Source organism: Sceloporus undulatus, chromosome 1 (genome assembly GCF_019175285.1).
Source record: "Sceloporus undulatus isolate JIND9_A2432 ecotype Alabama chromosome 1, SceUnd_v1.1, whole genome shotgun sequence".
In the NCBI taxonomy this organism is placed as follows: Eukaryota; Metazoa; Chordata; class Lepidosauria; order Squamata; family Phrynosomatidae; genus Sceloporus; species Sceloporus undulatus.
The window spans coordinates 367,484,427-367,504,999 of record NC_056522.1 but is presented as its reverse complement, the minus strand read 5'-3'; the positions used below and the strand labels follow the sequence as shown (position 1 = coordinate 367,504,999).

Sequence of the window (20,573 nt, the reverse complement as noted above, 5' to 3'; positions counted from 1 at the left end):
ACCAACCCCATCTTTTAAACTGCATTTTGTTTTTAAATTTTATTTTATTATTGTTGTGTTAAAAGTGTTACGTTGTTTGTTTACGGAAGGAGGGGATAATGGGGTTATTTTTACATCGTATGAATTTTATTATTGTTGTAAACCGCCTCAATCCTATTGGAGAGGAGGGATGAAAATAAAATTCTATTATTGTTGTTGTTAATGATAATAATAATTATAATAATATTACATTATAATATTACTATCATACTATCAATGTAATATAATATATAATATCTATAATAATATTATTATATATTATTATATATTAGAATATATAATATATTATAATATTATTATAGATTACATTATATATTATATAGTATATATATATATATATATATATAATATAAAATAATATGATATTAATATTTAACGTTATAATATTATACTACTACTACTACTACTATTATTATTATTATTATTATTATTATTATTATTATTATTACACTGAACAACGGTCGCTCCCAGAGGATTCTGGGTAACCGCCTCTCGGGAGCCAAGCTTTGGCAGGCGTTTAAAACTCGGCTTGCCGCGCCAGCCACTTACACAGCGGAGGGGGCGGGGCTAACAACCACGGCAACCGCTAGCACCAATGGGAAGCCGTGTAGCGAAAGAACGAGTGGTAGGTGGGACTAGTCGCCGCAGCAACCGTCCAACGAATGGAACATTTCCTCTCATTTGCCCGTGGCAGCCAGTGGGAAGCGGAGGCCGCTCAGGCGCCTTCCATGTCGTCCAATGACAAAGCGGGTAAGAAAGAGAGACGGGGGAGGGAGGAGGGAAGCCGTTTCTTTGTGGTGGAAGTGACAATAAGATGGCGGGGGTGAGGGAAAGGGGCGGGGCTTTTGCGGCCGTTGGCCCCGCCCCTTTCCTCTCAGGCGCGGAGGCGGTTGAGGCGGGAGCACGGGCTCAGTCTGAAGAGGAAGGCGCTGCTGGACGGCGGGTAAGAGAGGGAAGCCCGCGCGGAGGAGACGACGGGAGCCCCGAGGGGACATTGTTATTCCAAACTCAGAGCGGGAGGGTTGTTTGGCGACGCAAAGGTCGCGGAGGAGCGAGCGGGGGAAGCGGGGCCCGCGCAGGGTCAGTGGGCCGAGGATCCAAAATGGCGGCGGCGGCTGCTCCTGCTGCTGCTGCCGAGGTGGAAGCGGGTGAATCATCAGCAGCAGCAGCATCAGGCCCCAGGGAAAGCTTGCTCCTTGGGGAGGAAGAAGGGGCTCCTCGGCCTCCTCAGGACGGAAGAATGCGAGGCTTCCCCCTTATTCGAGGGAAATGAGTGTTTGGATTTAACACACAAATAAGTTTATGTTCATAGATAGATATACAGTATATGTGTGTGTGTGTCTATATATATATATATATATATATATATATATATGAGGCGAGTAGAAATATAATTAAGAGGCTAGACTTTAGATAGGCCCCATAATATGGATTTAAAATACACACCTGAGGGAAGTGAATATTTGGATTTAACACACAAATAAGTATCGATCTATATATGTACATGTGTGTGTATGATAGATATGAAGTGAAAAGAAATAGAGTTAAGTGTTTAGACTGTAAATAGGCCCCATAATCTAGAAGACAGGGATGCTTCTTTGAAATACAGGCCAGACAGACACACGCATCCCCTGTAAAGAGTTTTTGGGCTTCAGGCCCCAGATAGAAGGATGGTTAGCTTTTAAATCCTTCACAGCCTTTGCAAAACATCTTTTAAATAATGTGCCAAGAATACAGACTGAAGAGTTTTTTGTTTTTAGTCGAGGATAAAAGAACAGCTAGCGCTAAAGTTGTAACAGTTTTGGGCATCCAAGCTTCAAAGCAGCAGGCCTCCTTTTCAGCTGGCAGAGGAGGCCAAGGAGATGGAGAAGGAGGAGGAGGAGACTTTGGGGCAGAGATCACAGGCCATAGTTAATTGCAATACAGTACATTTCACTTTTTCTGAAAGGTAAACTAAGTGGTTTTCTTTTCTGAGCGTTCCTGATGAGGGTTGGTACGTTTCTTCATAGGCCTTTCCCCAAGTCTATGGCTTGACCTCTTCCGTGCTTCTTTCCAGTCGTCCTTGTTGCCAGCTGCCCTCAGGCTGACCCTGCGGATGGTGAGGCCTCTCCAAGATACCCCTGCTTTGCTCAGGTCCTGCAGATTCAGGCCTCCCTTCGTAGAGGCCATACATATCTGGCATGTGGCCTTCCTCTTTTCTTCTACCCTCCAGCGTTCCTGGCGTTGTTGTCTATGCTTCGTTGTTGTCAGCTTGTGGATGCAGCATCTCCAAGACACCTTGCTTTGCTCCACTGTCCAGTTCTCAAATCCATACATGGTAATAGGGAAAACACTGGCTTGTATGATTCTTCTGTGCTCAGTTGTATATCTTTACATTTTAGGATCTTTTCTAATTCTGGCTGTCTTCTTTTCAGTCTCCTAGTTGTTGTTGACTGCCTTCAAGTTGACCCCAACTCATGGCAACCCTATGGATGAGGCATCTCCAAGACGCTCTGTCCTTCACTGCTCTGCTCAGGCCCTGCAGGCTCATGTCCACGGCCTCTTATTGAATTCAGCAATCTGGCACGTCCTCTCTTTCTACTGCTCTTGAGTCATGCCTTCTCATGATGTGGCCAGAATACGACACTTTTAAACTCTGTGCATATTTTTGTTTTTGCCAGCCACCCTTGAGAGGATCCTGATGCACGGTGACCCTGTGGATGAAACATCTCTGAAAACCCCTATCCTCAGCCATCTCCTCAGGGCCTACAGGCTCAGGCCCACTGTGATCTCACTAATCAGTTCCATCCATCAGGCATGCAGTCTTCCTCTCTTTCTACTGCCCTCCCATCTTTCCTAACATTGTTGTCTTTTCCAGTGATTCATGTCTTCTCATGATGTGGCCAAACTACAACAGGCTCAGTTTGATCATCTTGGCTTCCAAAGAAGCTTCAAGCTTTGGCTTCCAAAGAGGCTTCTTGATCTTTTCAAGGACCCATTTGTTCATCTTTCTGACTGTCTACAATATTCTTAACACTCTTCTCTAGCACCACATTTTCAAATGAATTGATTTTCCTCTGTTCCACTCTCCTCACTGCCCAGCTCTTGCATCCATTCATGGTGATGGGGAATATAATGGCTTGGACAATTGTGACTTTAATGCTCAGTTGTATATCTTTACTCTTTAGGATCTTTTCTAATTGTTTCATGGCTGCCCTTCACATTCCTAGTCGTCTTCTGATTTCTTGACTGCAGATTCTGTTATTCCACCACCATATTCCTTATCCCAGTCACTCCAACCAAGAAAAAAAAAGCAATTTCTCTTTCTCCAGTGCTTCATCATCTCCGCTGAAACCTCTTGGTGGTTTCCAGCTCAGTACCCCAAATTCACATAGAATATATTATCTCATTCTCTCTCACACACGGGCCTGTTCCGCACGAGGACCTAGCGTCCATACCGGCCTCACCCCTAGCATGTGACGGGGTGTAAAAATGGTGGCACCCTATACACACGGGCATGGCCATTTTTACGTGCTGGCCGCTTAGCGTCTGCACGTCCCCCTTGCCTTGCGATGTTACAAGTGCACCATTTGCGCACTCGTGCATCACAAGCGCAGTGTGAAAAGAAGCCACTTTTTGCGGCTGCTTTTTCCGCCGCCAGGAAGCCTCCCCATTTGGAGGCTGAGGCTTCCTGGCGGCGGAAATGGAGGCAGCGGCAGACCGCCACTTTCAGGCGGTCTGTAACGCACCACAGGCCTTTTATGCAAGCATCTGTGCCAGGTTTTATTTCCTTCTGTATATACCCTGAGAGACATATCTTCCCCACTTTTGGCTTCACTTACAGCAGTTGGTTTCTCTCCTTCCCTCCAAATTCATTTAATACTGTACTTTCTTTCCCCCGATCTCCTTCTCATTCTCACACACAGACAATACCTAGCTGCCACACAAGTAATGTTGGAGTTTCTGTTACCCACATCCTTAATAGTCAATGAGTCAAAGATTTTTAACTATATATACTGGTAATCAGAGAAGATTTTCAGACAATGTTGCAATAATCCCACCATTATCCTGTCAATGAAGAGAAGTTTTCCAGCCGCTTTTCATTCATGCAACATTACATGGCTTTGCCAAATCATGCAACACTGACAGGAGCAGTGATTTTGAGGGTTTTTTCCCTCACTTCAAAATGTAGCTTCTTGACATGCTTTCCTCTCTGTTACCCCTGCTGTTTTTTCATCCTTATGTATGCCTTCTAACTCTTCTACAATCCATCTTTAAGGACTTTTTTTCCTCCTACCTTTTGCGGTATCACTGCTAGTGCAAAATGTTCAAGTGTTTGCCATAATTAGTCTTGTATTTTGTCTAAAATACTTTTTCTTCTGTGAATTTTGCATCCATTTGTAACTCATAAATTCTCCATATTTGCCTTGTCCCGTGTGTCATTTCTATAGCGCCCCTGGGCTCTTCACTGTTGACTGGTATTAGGATCTCACTGTGTTGTCCACTTTGCAGGAATAATTTGCAGTACAATCCTAACCCATTCTTGTAAATTCAGGGTGATGTATTCTCTACTAAGTAGAAGATTAGAGCCTTATTTTATTGCAGTTGTCTGAGGGGACAGTCTTCAGTTACTTACCTTCACAGTACTTCACTTAATAATGATCTATATAGTTCATTTTACTTTGAGCACAATGTTCCAATAGCCCAGGGCTGAAAGGGCCGCATCCATCCTGTTTTTCTAGAACTGAGAATGGTTGGGTGGCCTGTTCAAGTTTTGAAAACAGACTGTTCAGGCTTTAAAAAGGTCCTGACCCCAAGACAGCTCTAACATAAAAAATAACCTCTAGGGGTATTAATTCTATTTTGGAGGGTTTTTTTCCTGAGCGTTGGGGGACTTTAGGCCTTCCTGCCACTGCAGTAGCTCTATAAAGCAAAATAATTATGCAAATATAGGACTGAATCCAAAAGCCACTGAGTTGGGAATAAGTGGGGGACTTTTCAGGCCAGTTAAGTATGGGGCTCACACTAATGGGAGGAACCCAACTGAGAGGGCAGATCAGTCCATCCTGAGTCTAGTATCCTGTTTTATAAAATGACCAGTTTGACTATTGTAGTCCACAAGAACAATGTGAAGTCAATCCCTCCCTTGCTGTTATCACCCCTGGCCAGTGGCTTTCAGGGAAATACTGTCTGCATTCATGAGCCTACTACCCTCCAGTACTATAACTCCTGTTGTCCCCACCCAGGTTAAATGGGAAGATGTCTGTTGTAATCCAACTCTTTTAGAGGATGCCCAGTTGGGAAAGTGCACTAAGCTGTGATTTAACATTTTGATTTTCCCTGTGTTTTGTATGCTCACTATCCCTGTCTTCTCTGGAACAGCTACAAAGACTGTGTCCACACTGCAAAAGTAATCCAGGTTGACACCACTTTAACTGCTATGGCTCAGAGTTATGGAATTCTGGGATTTGTAGTTTTGTGAGATATTCAGAGAGCTCTGGTGCCACAACAAATTAAAATTCCCAGAATACCATAGGATGGTGCCACAATTATTAAAGCAGTGTCAAACTCCATTATTCCTGCAGTGCAGATGCAGCCTTAGCGAACAGAAAATTTTGCTTCTGATTTATTTTATTAAGATGAACATACTTTAACACATCAGGATAAGTGGGGTTAATTTTAGCTGTGGTTAATAAACAGACACCAACTTCAGAAATCATGGTTTGAACTTGGACTTACTACCAACCACAGCTAAGATTGACTGGAGTTTGTTTCAGTTTGGAGATCTCAGCAACCTGCAGTTGATCAAAAGTAGAAGCAAAAACTTCTAGAATCTTCTAGGAGAAACAATTGTCTGAGCCTGGGAGCAGGGAGGCTAGGCTTATTCTAAACATATTTTGACTTAGTGTTATGTCCAAACAAACTCCTAGTACAGTATCTGAGTGTGGTTATTTATAAAGCCCTGTCTAATCCCTTTCTAAAGTAATCTTACAACAGTGTGTATTGTTAGGTTTTGTAGTGGAGAATTCCATATGTTATATGCTGTGTGAAAGTACTTTCTTTTTTCTGTTGCACATTGGTTTCACTAGAAGAATTGGGGTGAGAAACAGTAAGTTGTTTCCGCTTTCACCACTCTGTAATTTTTAAGCCTAAATTTGCCCACCCTTTTGGCTTTTTCTGAACAAAAAGGCCACACACTCTTCAACCCCTCTAAACATTGTTCCTGTTTTTGGTCTTTGAAGAAGTTTCATCAAGGATTTCCCCAATAATTCTTTTTGTTTCTGTTTGCTGTGTTATAAAATCACCCAGGACTAGAACAAATTCTTGGCATCCAATTGTTCTGGCAATTCTATGCAGAGATTTTGCTCAACGCCTTGCAGACTCCTAAAAATCTTCACTTCTCTTCAGTCCTGGTCAGCCCTTCCCACATTATCCATTTAATTGTGTTGCCTTGATTTCCTGCGTAATCTAGCAGTTTCTTAGTCTCCTGTGTCGTTCTTCAGTTCTGCAACCAGATCTCAGTCACATAGGCCAGGATTGCCTTTATCGTTTTGTGTACAAACATTTACCCCAATTTTTATTGCATCTACATGATTAGAGCCTCCATATTATCAGTTTTTACAATTACAGCCCATAAAGTCTTACGTTCTCTTGCTCATTGCACTGATTTTAAAAGCCAAGTTTCCATCACTTTCTCAAGTGTAGGGTGATTTAGCCCTTTCTTATAGAATCTTGTTTTCTGAGCCCCTTAAATCCATCTTGCACTTTCTCAGTATGCAGTATATCATACTGAGGTAAGTTGTCCCAAATATCTTTCATGTCTGTACTTGCATCTGATGATAAAATCGCCACAACCATTTTAATTAAATCTTTCTTGTCAGCTTTTCTGTCAGGTGCTTGATGTATAACAGCTGTAAAATATCAGTGAGTTACAGAAATTCAAACAAGTAAAGGGACAAGTGACCTTAAGAAAGCCATTTAGCTTGTCCCCATCTCTAGAAAGCACATCTGCAACATGGGCATAGTATTGACCCACTTTGTAGAGTGGCAGAAGGTAGAGAGATCTTGTAGCACCTTTGAGACTAACTGAAAGAAGAAGGTTGGCAGCATGAGCTTTCATATACTTCAGTCTACTTCCTAAGATGCATTTAGTGGACTGGAAGCCAGGGACAGACATATATATGCCATTGGTATATGAGAATGTCAATTCAAATTCAAAACCCTTTGTGCATGGAAATGAAGTGGCAAGTTCAGTTTTAACATACCAATGGCAGGTCTTTTCCTGGCTTCCACTCCACTAAATGTATCCGAGGAAGTAGACTGAAGTCTATGAAAGCTCATTCTGCCAACTTCTTCCTTTCAGTTAGTCTCAGAAATGCTGCAAGATCTCTCTACATACTGATTCCACAGACCAACACAGGTATATCTTTGAATTCTACCGCTAGGGATAATGGCAGCAGGATTATAGCAATATAATAGGTTGAATCCAGGAACCTTGCTGATGGAAACTACTTCCATCTCATTACTAGATGAGCTTGCACTATGCTTCTCCAAAGAACCCCCCCAAATTTTGGCATGGCATTTCCATGGAGGGCAGCCACTGGGAGGAAGGGGCTGGGATGTTCCCTTCTGCTAGCCGCCTGGAGAAATCTGGATCCAACACAATTTGTTCAAAGTGGTTCTCAGTGCCTTGTGTTGTAGCTATTGCTAAAGCAGATGGGTAAATCTGAAGAACCTTTTCCATTCGCTGCATAGTTTTTCCTAGGCCTTAATGTTACCTGAATTTATTTTGCAAATAGAGAATATAAGAGAAGAGAAAACAGGTTGATGTTTTTGTTTGTTTGTTTGTTTTGGGAAATGTGTCCAACACATGTGCAAGGAATATTAAAGTATTGAAAACTCATTTATTTCTTGCCTGCCGTTTTCAGGTAGGTGGTGCTGGAATACCTGCTGTATGGAATCTTGTTCTGTAATATGGGGGACGAGGAAGGACTGCATCAGACACAATTATTGGTAAGTGACTTGTAACTTATGCTTCAGTTTATTCATGACAATCAACTACAGGTTATAGTCATCAGCCTTTTAGCTAAGATTAAGTGTAGTATTAACTTATGAGATAAAGAGTGTTTGGCAAGGATCACTGAAGTTAGGCACTGCTTAGAACAGTGATGGACAAAGTGTGGCCCTGCAGCCTGCATGCAGTCTTAGAGGACTGTTTGTTTGTTTGTTTCAAAATATGTAAAGGAGTGTCTTGGGTTTTAAGGGCATTGACAAGAAAAAGGATGCTACCAATAGAGTACGGTAGTGAAATGGTAAAATTCACTGATATGGTAAGATTAGGACAAACTTTGTTAAATAGCTAAGGGCTGCAAAATTGAGAGTCATAAAAACTTTAAAATGCATGGTGGCTTTATAGGAATTTGGTGTTGTAAATTCAAAAGTGATCTCAGATTTGCTACACCATGAACAGTTTTTTCACAACTTTCTTTGACAGTTTGATGTTGTAATATGTGACTGAAACGATCCTGCAAAGAACTGAAAGGGGTTAAAATCTTAATTGACATTCAAAACAATGTAATTTGCTGATATGAAACACAAAAACCCTTTCGAAAGCCCTAAAAGAAATTGCACTGAAAAAAGTTTAAATTGCAATAGATGTTGGATACAGAACTCTTTTACCTCCAGATCATGGTTCTGACTTCTTTTCTTGGACCTCAGGCTTGTCAATCCCTGTTCATTTGCTGATTTGCGTACACCATGGTTTGCATGATTCAGTAACATTAAACTGTCATTTAACCAACCTAGGAAACCAGAGATAGGACTGAGTATGTGAGCCTAATGTGTGGGCATGAATAGCCAGACCATGTTTTGAAGGGTTGAAGACATTAGAATGATCCCATGCCACCAACTTATTTGTTGCTTGCATTCAAGTGAGTACTAGAATAAATACTCTAGGCTCTTAAATGGCCTTTTGTTCCCCAGGTGCACGTGAATATGTGTGTATATGTGGACATATACGTAAACCATGATAGTGATTGTGATAATAGTTTTGTGATGGTCCCATGTTAGGCATATTCTTATGATGGGTCATTGCCTAGACTTAGAGCAGCTGGTACAAGTTACAACTTAGCCTGAGAGAAGGCCATCATATTCTTAGATCCTTGATGTATTTCACTGTTTCTTCCCCCAGTACATGGCCATTTGACTCCTATGTTCCTCAGTGGATCCTCATTTGTGATTTTGCAACAAATTGAATGTTGTGGGGCAAAACTTCAAAGGTTTGACCTTCTCTGCAGTCGTACCCACCTTCTTGTATCAATATGGACTTTAAATTAAAATGCTTATGAACTAAAAGTGATGAAGATAGATCTTGGCAAAAATTGTGTGACACTTTGAGGACTTTTATCTCACAACTTGTGGTGTAAATATGTGATCTGACATATAACCAAGCCAAATGTATCTTTGAACATAGGAAGAAAATATTTTATGCTGATACTAATAAGGTGATACAACAAAGCCTGCATTGCTTAGATACCAGCACTCATTTTTCATCACAGTATGGTAGGAACAAATAACAATTTTAAGTGTCAACTTTCATTTCCAGCATAGCCTTCAATCCATGTCCTCATACCTTAATTGTTTTCTCTTGTGAGAACTGAGGCACGGCGAAGGGTTCTCGGCGGTCTTCATCTCCCCATTGTTAACAGACATCTCTACTGGGGCTGAAGTTCAATCCATGCAAGACTGAGGTATTGAGGTAGTGACGCTGTTCGTGTAGGAATTGGATGGCTTTTCCATTCCAAAAAGACTCCTGCTTCCCTTAAAAATGGTTTGAATACTAAAGATGCATCTAGACTCAGCTCTGCATATAGTGACTGAAATGACAGTTGGCTGGAACAGCTTTTTGCCATGTTAATGCCAACAGCAGCCTTGCACAAGAAAGAATTATCTACCTATTGGTGTACTCCTTTGGACACAACTGAAGGTGGTGATTCTTGCCCATGATACTTTGAGCCATTTAAAGTGCACTTTGATCCTTCTTTCTGAGAGCAGGGAGGAGATAGCATGATATGTGATCCTGTTGTGATGGCCATTGTACTTTGAATTTAGGCAGCATGTTTTAAGAAGTAGAGCGTTCTCAGACATGGCATGCATTCTCTGAAATGTTCTCCATAAGGAAGCTCTTGGGCTTTCTTGTGGTTTTAGACATTGTTAAAGATCTGTGTCATTGCAGGTTACAGGTATTGTGATCTGGCTGGTTAATTGTTTCCAGGGATCCACAAATTGCATTTGCCCAAAGTAGCCAAAAACTGTCCTATTGTTCAGCATGAATATACTGTAGTAGAAATCTCTCTGGACATATCAACCTCCCACCCCTGAAAAAAATTGTTCCATATTTTAAGTCCTTCCTTGCAGCAGCTCCCCTTCACAATAATAAACTGCTTATTAATCATTCATTGGAAGACAAAAAATGGAAAGTTTTTTTTAAAAAATAATTTTGAAATCTCCCATTTAGTCTTCTAATTTATAAAATAAGCCTTGTTGGTTTTATTCTTTTAAAAAATGGTCTACAGTTGGAATGAAATACCACAGGAACTTGGAGGCATTTGGAAGGAATAGAGTCCCAGGGTGTGGGATTTTCAACGGTTATGTTTTGAATTCTAGGAAGAGCTTAGCCCTGGAGGAAGGGACCAAAAGAGACTGCATGAGCAAAACAGCTTTGTTTGTAAGAGGGAAGAGGAATGAAAGTGAAAATGGCACTGACACCTTCAACCTGCCAGTCAGATAGATCAGCAGTATTCTCAGAAAGGAAGAGGGAAGAAATCTTAGATTTTTGTGGGTTTTCCATGCTATGTGGCCATGTTCTAGAAGAGTTTCTTCCTGATGTTTCGCTAACATCTCTGGCTGGCATCTCTGAAGATGCCCGCCACAGATGCTGGTGCAACGTCAGGAAAAAACTCTTCTAGAGCATGGCCACATACCATGGAAAACCCACAAAAATCTATGGATGCCAGCCATGAAAGCCTTGGACTTCACAAGGGAAGAAACCCCTACACATGTTACAGATCAGAAACTGTTGCCCAAAAATCTTTTCAAAGTTTTTCTGGCAGCTGAATTTTGCTGCTGTGATTCATCCTCCCTTGACTGAGCATTCTTGCTTATCAAGATCAAAGACTTTCTCAGTTTCGGCTTGTTGGGAAAATGGGTTTGTTAGAATATGATTATTTTTATAAGCTAAGGAGAACAAAAAACAAATGACACAGAGATGATCTGGACTGGTGCCATGATGTCTGAAGGTACATTGTAGTTAAATTATTCAGAACAGTGATTTACTGGTCCCAGGGCAATTGCCATGGAACAGAGTGGATGTGCAGAAGCTTTCCCATTAAGGTAGTAGTTATTACTTATTGATCAAATCCTAGGTGTGCTCAAACGTAACATTTGAAAGAGGGCTAATAATCTTGTTTGTAAAAGATGCATTTGCAAAATTACTCTTTGCAAAGATTATTTGTTTATATTTCTGGGGCTTATAATATTTCTTATTTGTGGCTCTGAATTCCATTTCTAGGGCAAGTGTTCAAAAGAATCACTTAATTTAATTGTGTGATCAAAGAGCTTTTACTTATAAAGTGCAGATTCCTGAGAAGACAGTTAATTTGTGATCTAACAGTATCTTACTCTGTTTTCAACAGGACACAATGTTTGTACGTGGACTGAAAAGGAAGTGCATTGATGGAGAGGAAGATATTGAAGGAACGTTAGCTGGCTTTAAAGCTATTCCTTCATATAACCTTCAGCGTCAGTCACTGCTAGACATGTCTTTGGTTAAACTTCAGCTTTGCCACATGCTTGTTGAACCGAATCTATATCGCTCAGTGCTTATAGCCAATACGGTACGGCAGATCCAAGAGGAAATGACCCAGGATGGAACTTGGCAGATGATAAATGCACAGAATTCAGGGCCATCCTCTCTGGACCGTTTAGTTTCGACAGATATTCTTTGTCGTTCCTCGAAGGAACAAGCTGAAGAAAAGTTTGTTCAAAGTTATAGTGGCTTCTCAAAAGACTTTGAGGATGCAGAAACACAAGAGAGTGCAGAAATTTTAAGACCGCCACTACAAGCTCCCAGAAACCTACAGGCTAATGTGTGGGAAATGGAGAGCCCTCCAGAAAATAGAGGAAACTTCCATAAATCTTTAGATCAAATCTTTGAAACCTTAGAGACAAAAACTCCTGACTCTGTTGAAGATCTTTTTTCAGAAGTTGACAGTTCATATTATAATCTTGACACGGTATTAACAGGAATGATGGGCAGTACAAAAATGGGACATTGTGATGTACTTGAAACGTTTCCTCAAGCAACAGCTAACTCTAACTGTAAATCTGATCTGAATGAGCTTGATCATTTTGTGGAGATTCTGGTTGAATCTTGAGACAAAGGGTGAAGGAGACATCCTTTGAAGAAGCCAGTTCTTGAGTAGTGAAAATCCCAAATAGTTTGTTCATTCAAAGCTGCAAATAATCTTCCAAAAAAACCCCATCTGAAACCCACTTCTTTTGCAAAATTTTGTTAATGTATAAAATTAATATGCAATTACATTATTTTCAGTAGCAACAATTCAGATGTATATTCTAGGCAAACCTACAAGCTGCCATGAACCCAGTAGGTATTCCAGTTTTGGGGTTGTTGGGTTTTTTTTTTCCTTTTCTTTTCTTTTCTTTTCTTTAACACCACTATCTGCCTCAGTGCCATGTCCCAAATTGCTTTGGAAAGTCCCTGGTGTTTCAACAGAGGCATGATATATTAAAGGATCCATGGGTACATAGGTTTATTCATTTTGCCCATACATCTTCCCCTTGGCTCCCAACAATTAAAAATACATTGATTTCCTAATCCTTTCTAACATTAAGGGATCTATCCTGGTTGTAGCAGGATTCTTCCCTTGGCAATTAAATTTCTACCTGCAGGCTACAAATACTAAATGGACTCCAGTACTTAATGTACAAACAGTGACTATAAAATTCTCATCCTAGGCCTGTTACAGACTGCCAAAATAAAGCTGCTTTGGGTCTCTTTGGAGGTATGCTATTTAAATGATGCATGGGTCCTAAGAGTCAGGAGGTCACGCCAAAGCCACACTCCATTCCTAAGCACCGGAGTGCAGCTTTTGGTGCAGCTTCCGGATTCTTAGGATGCATGCATCATTTAAACAGCATACCTCCAAAGAGACCCGAAGCAGCTTTATTTTGGCAGTCTGTAACAGGCCTTAGATCATAATAATAAATACTGTCTAGGCTGAGAACCTTTCAGCAACCTTTGGCATTTGCTTCAGTGAATCTTTGAAGTAATTGTTTTGAGGACCAAAGGCTTGGATATTCCTCTGTCCTTAATTCCAAGCAAACACTTAACTGACCTAACATTCTCTACATTTATTACTACACATGCTGTTAAAGAGCCATAAAGCAATGGTTCCCATTATCCTAGCTAGCTTTTTCTGTCACTTGTTTTCAGTTTTTTAAAATAGTTATAGTTTTTTAAAAGAAGTGTTTATCAGTGTTCAAAATCTTTCGGCTATTTTCTGAAGATATATTTTTGCTACAAATCTTCTGCCAGCTGCTTATTTAGTATCCTGAAATATTTGCAATTGTATTTTTTAATTACTTTGAAAAGGGGACTTTTTTTTTTTAACACCATGGGCCTCTATTAAAGTAGCTCAGTAAAAGTGTGTGAATACGTAACATTGAGGTAGGAGCAGTTGTCAGCCTTCAATCTGGGAGTACTGTGTTAAGTCAGGTTACTCTTACTAATGTGAACATTGGAAGAGGAGCTATTGATCCATTTTCACTTCAGTTCAAGCCATGTTTTTGCTATCTTCCAAGCATAAATTGCATGGGTTTTATTTATAAATATTTATATGTACATGTGAATGATTTGGCTGAAGTCTGTCATCCTACTTAATGTTGTGTTTGAGGGGACAAGGCCCCTACTTTGCACTAATTACTACTAGACTGTTACAGAGGCCTTTCACGAGTGTTCTCCAAAATTGAGTTGCTCCACTCATGCCAAGGGGTGAGTGTGTGTGTGGCTGAGTTGTTACTAACAACAGGTTGTAGTCAAGAAAATGAGGCACTTGCTTAAATGTGTGTAAATTATCTGAACTCATAAGCGGTTTCTGGTAAGAAGGTGCATTATATGCAATAACATATGCATAAAATTGCCGCTGTTTTGCCTTGGTGAGTGTGATAAACATAACTGCATGGTGGGAAAAGGTGAGGAGTGAGAACACAGTCCTTTTTCTCACTTCCCTGGTAGTGGTTATTTCTGCCCTTTGTTGAGCAATTTCAGCTGCTTTCCATCAGTTTGCATTGGGCACATTGGAAATGCTGCTTCTAAAAATTATTTCTGGTTTCTTACAACATTAGTAAAAATACAAAATTTCAGAACATTAGACTCCTTACCTTCCAGCAGAAGGTCCAAGATGCTGCCAAGATTTCTGCACTAGGAATTACCATAGCCCTTGGAAGCCAGTTATGGAGTGTACCATGCACAACCAGAACAACTCAAAGCCTGAAGATCCTTGTTTTATGCATGTATAGTTGAGTGTCTTTGTGTTAGTTTAGGGTACCAACCTGGAGCCACTTTGCATAACTAGCCCCTCCTGTGGTAAATGGGGCTGCTTATGGGGAAGTGGTTTTCATGATTATAGCTGTAATTTACGTGTTTTTGAAGCAGCTGATTTGAAAATTACATTGTATGTTTTCCAGTCTTGGCAGGTAGATGCTGATTTCTGTAACTTGGTTTTGTGCCAGACCATGCAGTTTGTAAAGGGACCTTTCTAATGCATTTGAAAGTGATTAATGTCTTTTTATATTAAAGTTGAATATGAAATGGCTACTTTATTTTTTATTTATGGTATTTATACCCCGCCCTTCAGACCTAAAGGCTATCAGAGCAGCTTACAATTATTTTATTATTTTTAATTAGCAATTAATTAATTGCTCTTAATAGATTATTTAGATTCAGATAAACTTTGCTATTGCAGCCAGCATGGTGTAGTGGTTTGAGCATTGGGCTATAACTCTGGAGACCAGGGTTCGAATCCCAGCTCGGCCATGTAAACCCACTGGGTGACCTTGGGCAAGTCATACTTTCAACCTCAGAGGATGGCAATGGCAAATCCCCTCTCAAAAAACTTGCCCACAAAAAAACCATGATAGCTTCGCCTTAGGGTTGCCATAACTTGAAAGCACACAACACCAACAAACTGTATGCTGACTGCTAGTTTATATTGAACAGAAGTCATGAATTGTCTTCTGTAAGTACTAATTCAGCAAAAGATAATCCTGATATTAATTGGTGTTTATTACACATAATTAACATTCAATTCAGTGAAGTAATATTTCTTACCAAATTAAATTACTAGTCCTCAAAGTTCTTGGTCCTCAAATTGCTGTTAAATCAGAGTTTCTAAATTTCTTGGCATTTACAGTTAAAATGCAATAAACAGTTACTAAGCATGGATTTGAGTAAGATGGTTAAGAGCATTCTGCTTTTCAAGTGAAAGCAACACATGAGTGCTCTGAAAACCAGCCATTCCAGGCTCCCTGTCACCTAACAAAGGGATCATGCTGGCCACAGAAGGGTTTTTGTGTGCTTGCTTGCATGCACATTTTGCAGTATGGAACCTACTCTGTTATGGGGGGTGGGGGTTGAAGATGGAAGGCATTATTCAAAGTTAATACCAGTATCTTGTTAAAATCCAGCAAAGTGTTGCAACAATAATTCTGTTGTGCAACAGAAGAGTGGCACAAAAGTAAATCAAACAGAGCCATGTTCTGTCTGAAGCAGTTTGAACATGACTGACTACAGTGGGCCCTTGTTATCCACTGTGGTTTGGTTCCAGGACCCCCTGTGGATAACAAAATCCATGGATGCTCAAGCTGCATTAAAGACAATGGCATAGTAAAATGGTGTCCCTTAATAAAATGGAAAATCAAGGTTTGCTACTTGGAATTTATACCTTTTTGGAATATTTTCAAGCTGTGGATGCTTGAATCCATGGATAAAAAATCCATGGATAAGGAGGACCATCTCTCTCTCTCTCTCTCTCTCTCTCTCTCTCTGTGTGTGTGTATGTATGTGTGTGTATATATATATATATATATACACACACACACACACATACACACACACACACACACATATACATACTTTGGTTTTCGCAGGGGATCCATTCTAGACACACCCTGCAAAATGGAAACTCACATATATTCAAACCCCATTGGCTGGAACGGCTGCGCACATTCAAGACCACGGGCTTGAAGTCTGCAAAAATGTGTGTGTGTGTATGTATATGCATGCTTCTTGCAGCATTAATTGCTCTCTGTCTATTCTTTGTGACCCCAGTAGTGAGACCAGGTTGTGACAAGGGGCAAGATGACATTGTGAGAAACCAGACCAATAAGATGCCCAGAAGGAACTGCAATTTGGCCAGTAGCATGGCACATTGGCTTGAGCATTGAGCTTCAATTTAACACCAGGGTTCAATTCCCAGCTCAGCCATGAAACCCACTGGTGACCTTGGGCAAGTCATACTCCCTCAGCCTCAGGTGAATGCAATAGCAAACCTCTGAACAAATCTTGCCAAAAAACAACCATGATTTGCCTTAAGGTTGACATAAGTTGGAAACGTTTTGAAAGCACCCACCAGCATTGGCACTATTCAGTAACTGATGCCAATGTGTCAGGTTTGAGGCTACTTCTTTTTACTGGCTCATTTTTAGAGAGCAAGAGATTTTTAAAAAAAACCTGCTTGGATATAGTACAACTGCTCTTCTGAGTGTGGCATGAGATTTTATCAGAGCCGCATGGTGTAGCTATTTGAGAGACTACAACTCTGAAGACCAGGGTTCAATGCCCGTCTTGGCCATGGAACCCACTGGGTGACCTTGGACAAGTGACATACTCTCAGCCTCAGGGGAAGGCAATGGCAAACCATCTCTGCACAAATTTTATGAAGAAACCCCCACGACAGATTCACCACAGGGTTGCCATGAGTCAGAAACGGCTTGAAGGCACACAACAATGCTGTCTGATATAGGAGGACTTGGAGAGTCAGCATGGGGTAGTAATTTAAGCGCTTTAAGGTGCCCACCACCACCTTTTGAGTGCCTCTCATGCTACTTTTCAATGTTTCTCCATTTCAGATTCTCCCTTTTCTCAAGCTGCTTCTATAACAAAGTTCAAAACCTGTATTTGCAAACTTAGATGGGATGGGGATGTTTTCCGGAATGATTTGAAGCAGAGAAATGGTGAACAGGGAAAGGTTAAAGTCCTTTTCCCCAAGCTATTGCCTACTGCAAATTGCTCTGTCCCTAATGCTACTTCATAAAATGGGAGCAATCCTTTGGGCATTTATTACCTAAATCTCCACTTATCACAAGCTTGGCCCTTGGCACTAGTCAGCAGAAGTGAATGATAAACCTTTCCCTGGATTGTACCATTTGGAACTACAATGGGAATTATACACCCCGGCCATATTCTCACCCACCCAGACTTGGGTTAGATTTTTACAGAGGGGTGCTGTCTTTTCTTGTGCACAAAGAGGGATTGGGTTCCATCACATCCGCACAGCCTAACTTGGTACATCCCACGAAAAATATACTTCTACTCATTCGATAAAACCGTGCCTTAATGCTCCATGGGGTGTATGTGTGTTTAATACAAAAGGTTAATCGTGAGCTGTTCCTTGCAAGTACGTAAAACCAGAAAGACTATTGCTTAGCAGTGATTTACTCTGACTCATAGAACTGTTTAATTACTGACTTAAATCGCTCTCCATAGATTATTTCAGAAGTGTGCGTACAATTTTGGCCGAGCAGGAACATTTCTGGCAAGATGCTTTGATTGTGCAAGCGTTTTAGTCAACTACAATACAGAAAGCCAGCCTGACATAGTGGTTTGAATGTTGGACAACAACTCTGGAGACCCACTGAGTGACTTTGGACAAGTCACATGCTCTCAGCCTCAGAGGAAGGCAATGTGATTTTATATATAGACATTTTAATTGCTTTAATTTTAGAACAATATTAAAGGGTTTATCTGTGAGCCGCCTTGGGTCCCTCCGGGGAGAAAGGTGGGATATAGTTGAAATAAATAAATAATGAATGGCAAACCTCTTCTGAACAAATCTTGCCAAGAAACCCCAAGAGAGGGTCACCGTAAGTCAGAAATGGCTTGAAGCAGCAACAAAAACAGCCAGGCAGAAAGCCACCGTGAAATTGCTTAAAGGACGGGAAGGGCAATGAATTTGTAGACTCTGCAACATTTGCCAAATATGATGGGGTGTAGTTTTTTGTGGATTTTTTGGGGCTATGTGACCGGATTCTGGAAGAATTTATTCCGGACGTTTCGCCTGCATCTGTGGCTGTCATCTTCAGAGAATGGTGGCATGGAGGTGAGTGGGGTATATATACTGTGTGATCCTTGGTTGAGAGGAAGCGATTTACATGTTTTCCTCTCAACCAAGGATCACACAGTATATATACCCCACATACCTCCATGCCAACATTGTCTGAAGAAGCCAGCCACAGATGCAGGCGAAGCATCAGGAATAAATTCTTCCACAACACGACCACATAACCCAAGAAATCAACAAAAAACTATGGATGCTGGACGTGAAAACCTTCAACTTCACATGATGTAGTGTTGTTGTTTTTTGCACAGCAGGGTTTGAAGGTGGTATATAATTTTAAACTTTGTAAAAATGGTTTTCCCTTGGACAGAGAAAATATCATGATGCTCCAATGAACAAAAACGGGACATTTGGATGATGCTCAGTGGCATAGTATTAAATGTGGAAATGTGGGCCCTCATCATGACACTCTCCATAGCAATATTTCCAAGGAATATCCAAATAGGCGGGCTTTTGTCCAACAAATCATTGCTAGCAGTTCCTATCTTCACCCAGTACTGGCTATTTGGCTTTTACTTGCTCACCCCTGATCGTGCCTTCTCTAAAATATTTCTCAATAGTGCCCAGCACAATTGTCGAGAAAATCCATCCCCACCTCTATCTAATGGGGAGACTTCACAACAGGGAAGAGTAGAAGGCTGTGTGGCAAATGACAGAGTTGTCCCAGCTAGCCATAAAGTCTTGACTTTAATCTAGTGAACCCTGACTCCATTGCCAATACTCCTGCTTTTCTACCAAAGACCAGTGCTTGAGACTGCACCACAGATGCACTGACACATTTTGTTGTTGTGTGCCTTCAAGTCATTTCTGGCTTATGGCAACCCTAAGGTGACCCTATTGTGGAGTTCTCTTGGCAAGATTTGTTCATAGGAGGTTTCCCATGGCTTTCCCCAGAGGCTGAGAGCATGTGACTTGTCCAAATTCACACAGTGGGTTTCATGCCGAGCTGGAAATCCAACTCTTGTGTCCAGACTTGTAGTCTAACACTCAAACAGATACACCAGAAGTCTCTATTCTGAGGAGAGCCAGTGTGGTGTAATTGTTTGAGCATTGGACTGTGACTCTGGAGACCAGGGTCTGATTCTCTGCTAAGCCATGGAAACCCACTGGGTGACCGTGGATGAATCAGACACTCCCAGCCCCAGAAAACCCTGTGATAAATTGGAAACAATTTGAAGGCACACCACAATTCTTACTATTGTGCAAAGCAGGATGAATCTAAGCACATTGTGACCTATTGGTACCTTTCTGGATGGTTTGTGGGCAAGGCTTCAGACTCCCACATTGTTTCAACAACCTGGTTTCTCCAGGTTTTAGAGTGCAAACCTTTGTATCTGTACTCGGAAAGAAGTTGCAGCGTGTTTTAAGGAACTTGGCTAATTTGGGACAGTAGGCTAAATTAATCTGAAACAAACCTTCCTCGGCCATTACTAAAGTGGGTAGCCTAAACATGAGAGGAGAGAGCCCAGCTCCTCCATCACTACTCTCTGTTTGCTCTGTGCTTTATTTGCACAGAAGGCAACTTTTTGAAGAAAAAAAAGCTGTCTGTATAAGCAAAGCATGATTCACATGATTCAGAGCACCAAGCTAAATTGTTTCTTGTAAACAGATGAAACTATCCTCTTCAGAAAGTTATCCTCTGTGCCTGTGAGGTGTGGAAAAGTGTAAGGAGGAAGTGTGTGAACAATACGTTCCCTCTCTTTGCCTGTTTATGCCACTCCTGTAATACTTGACTAGGGCTAAATAAAGCTTGGAGGGACTCCAACCCAGAAATGAACCCTGTGTATAAAAGATCCAGCTCTACTGCTGGATTCCTAGACTGACCATGTCCTTAAAGTTACCTTGCTTCCTGATGATTGGGTTGAGATCCTAATGAGATGCAGCAGAAACCGTCATTAGCGTCCTTAAAGTGGCAGGCAACTACAGACTAGCAGTGTGATGAACAGACCCAGCAGATGTTTCCCAGCAAATATCACAGGCCTCAATTTAATTAGTCATATGGATTTCACCTCAATAAATTCTTATGCTTAGATCTAGGAGTATTTGTTGTTTTTAACTGCCCTTCAGTAGAGTCCACTC

General features: G+C 41.0%; 1 protein-coding gene across 8 annotated transcripts; it reads left to right on the top strand.

Moving 5' to 3' along the window:
- The first annotated feature begins 736 nt into the window (after positions 1-736).
- LOC121916676 (cell division cycle-associated protein 4-like) lies at positions 737-13,140 on the top strand. Of its 8 annotated transcripts, none has more exons than XM_042442060.1 (4): positions 932-982; positions 7,947-8,031; positions 9,623-9,775; positions 11,712-13,140. In XM_042442060.1, exon 4 carries the CDS (start codon positions 11,718-11,720, stop codon positions 12,450-12,452), a length of 735 nt encoding a protein of 244 aa, XP_042297994.1. In that variant the 5' UTR covers positions 932-982; positions 7,947-8,031; positions 9,623-9,775; positions 11,712-11,717; the 3' UTR covers positions 12,453-13,140. The 8 variants fall into 8 exon arrangements, with proteins under 8 accessions (XP_042297977.1, XP_042297953.1, XP_042297994.1 ...); XM_042442051.1 differs by having other exon boundaries at positions 9,623-9,767; positions 11,712-13,139; XM_042442027.1 differs by lacking the exon at positions 9,623-9,775 and adding an exon at positions 2,454-2,833 and having other exon boundaries at positions 953-982; positions 11,712-13,139.
- Positions 13,141-20,573: the final 7,433 nt, after the last annotated feature.

Coding starts and splice junctions, on each gene's coding strand:
- LOC121916676 (XM_042442043.1), top strand. CDS start 7,993: ATGGGGGACGAGGAAGGACTGCATCAGACACAATTATTG. Junction 8,032..11,711: donor TGCATCAGACACAATTATTG/GTAAGTGACTTG, acceptor TGTTTTCAACAG/GACACAATGTTTGTACGTGG.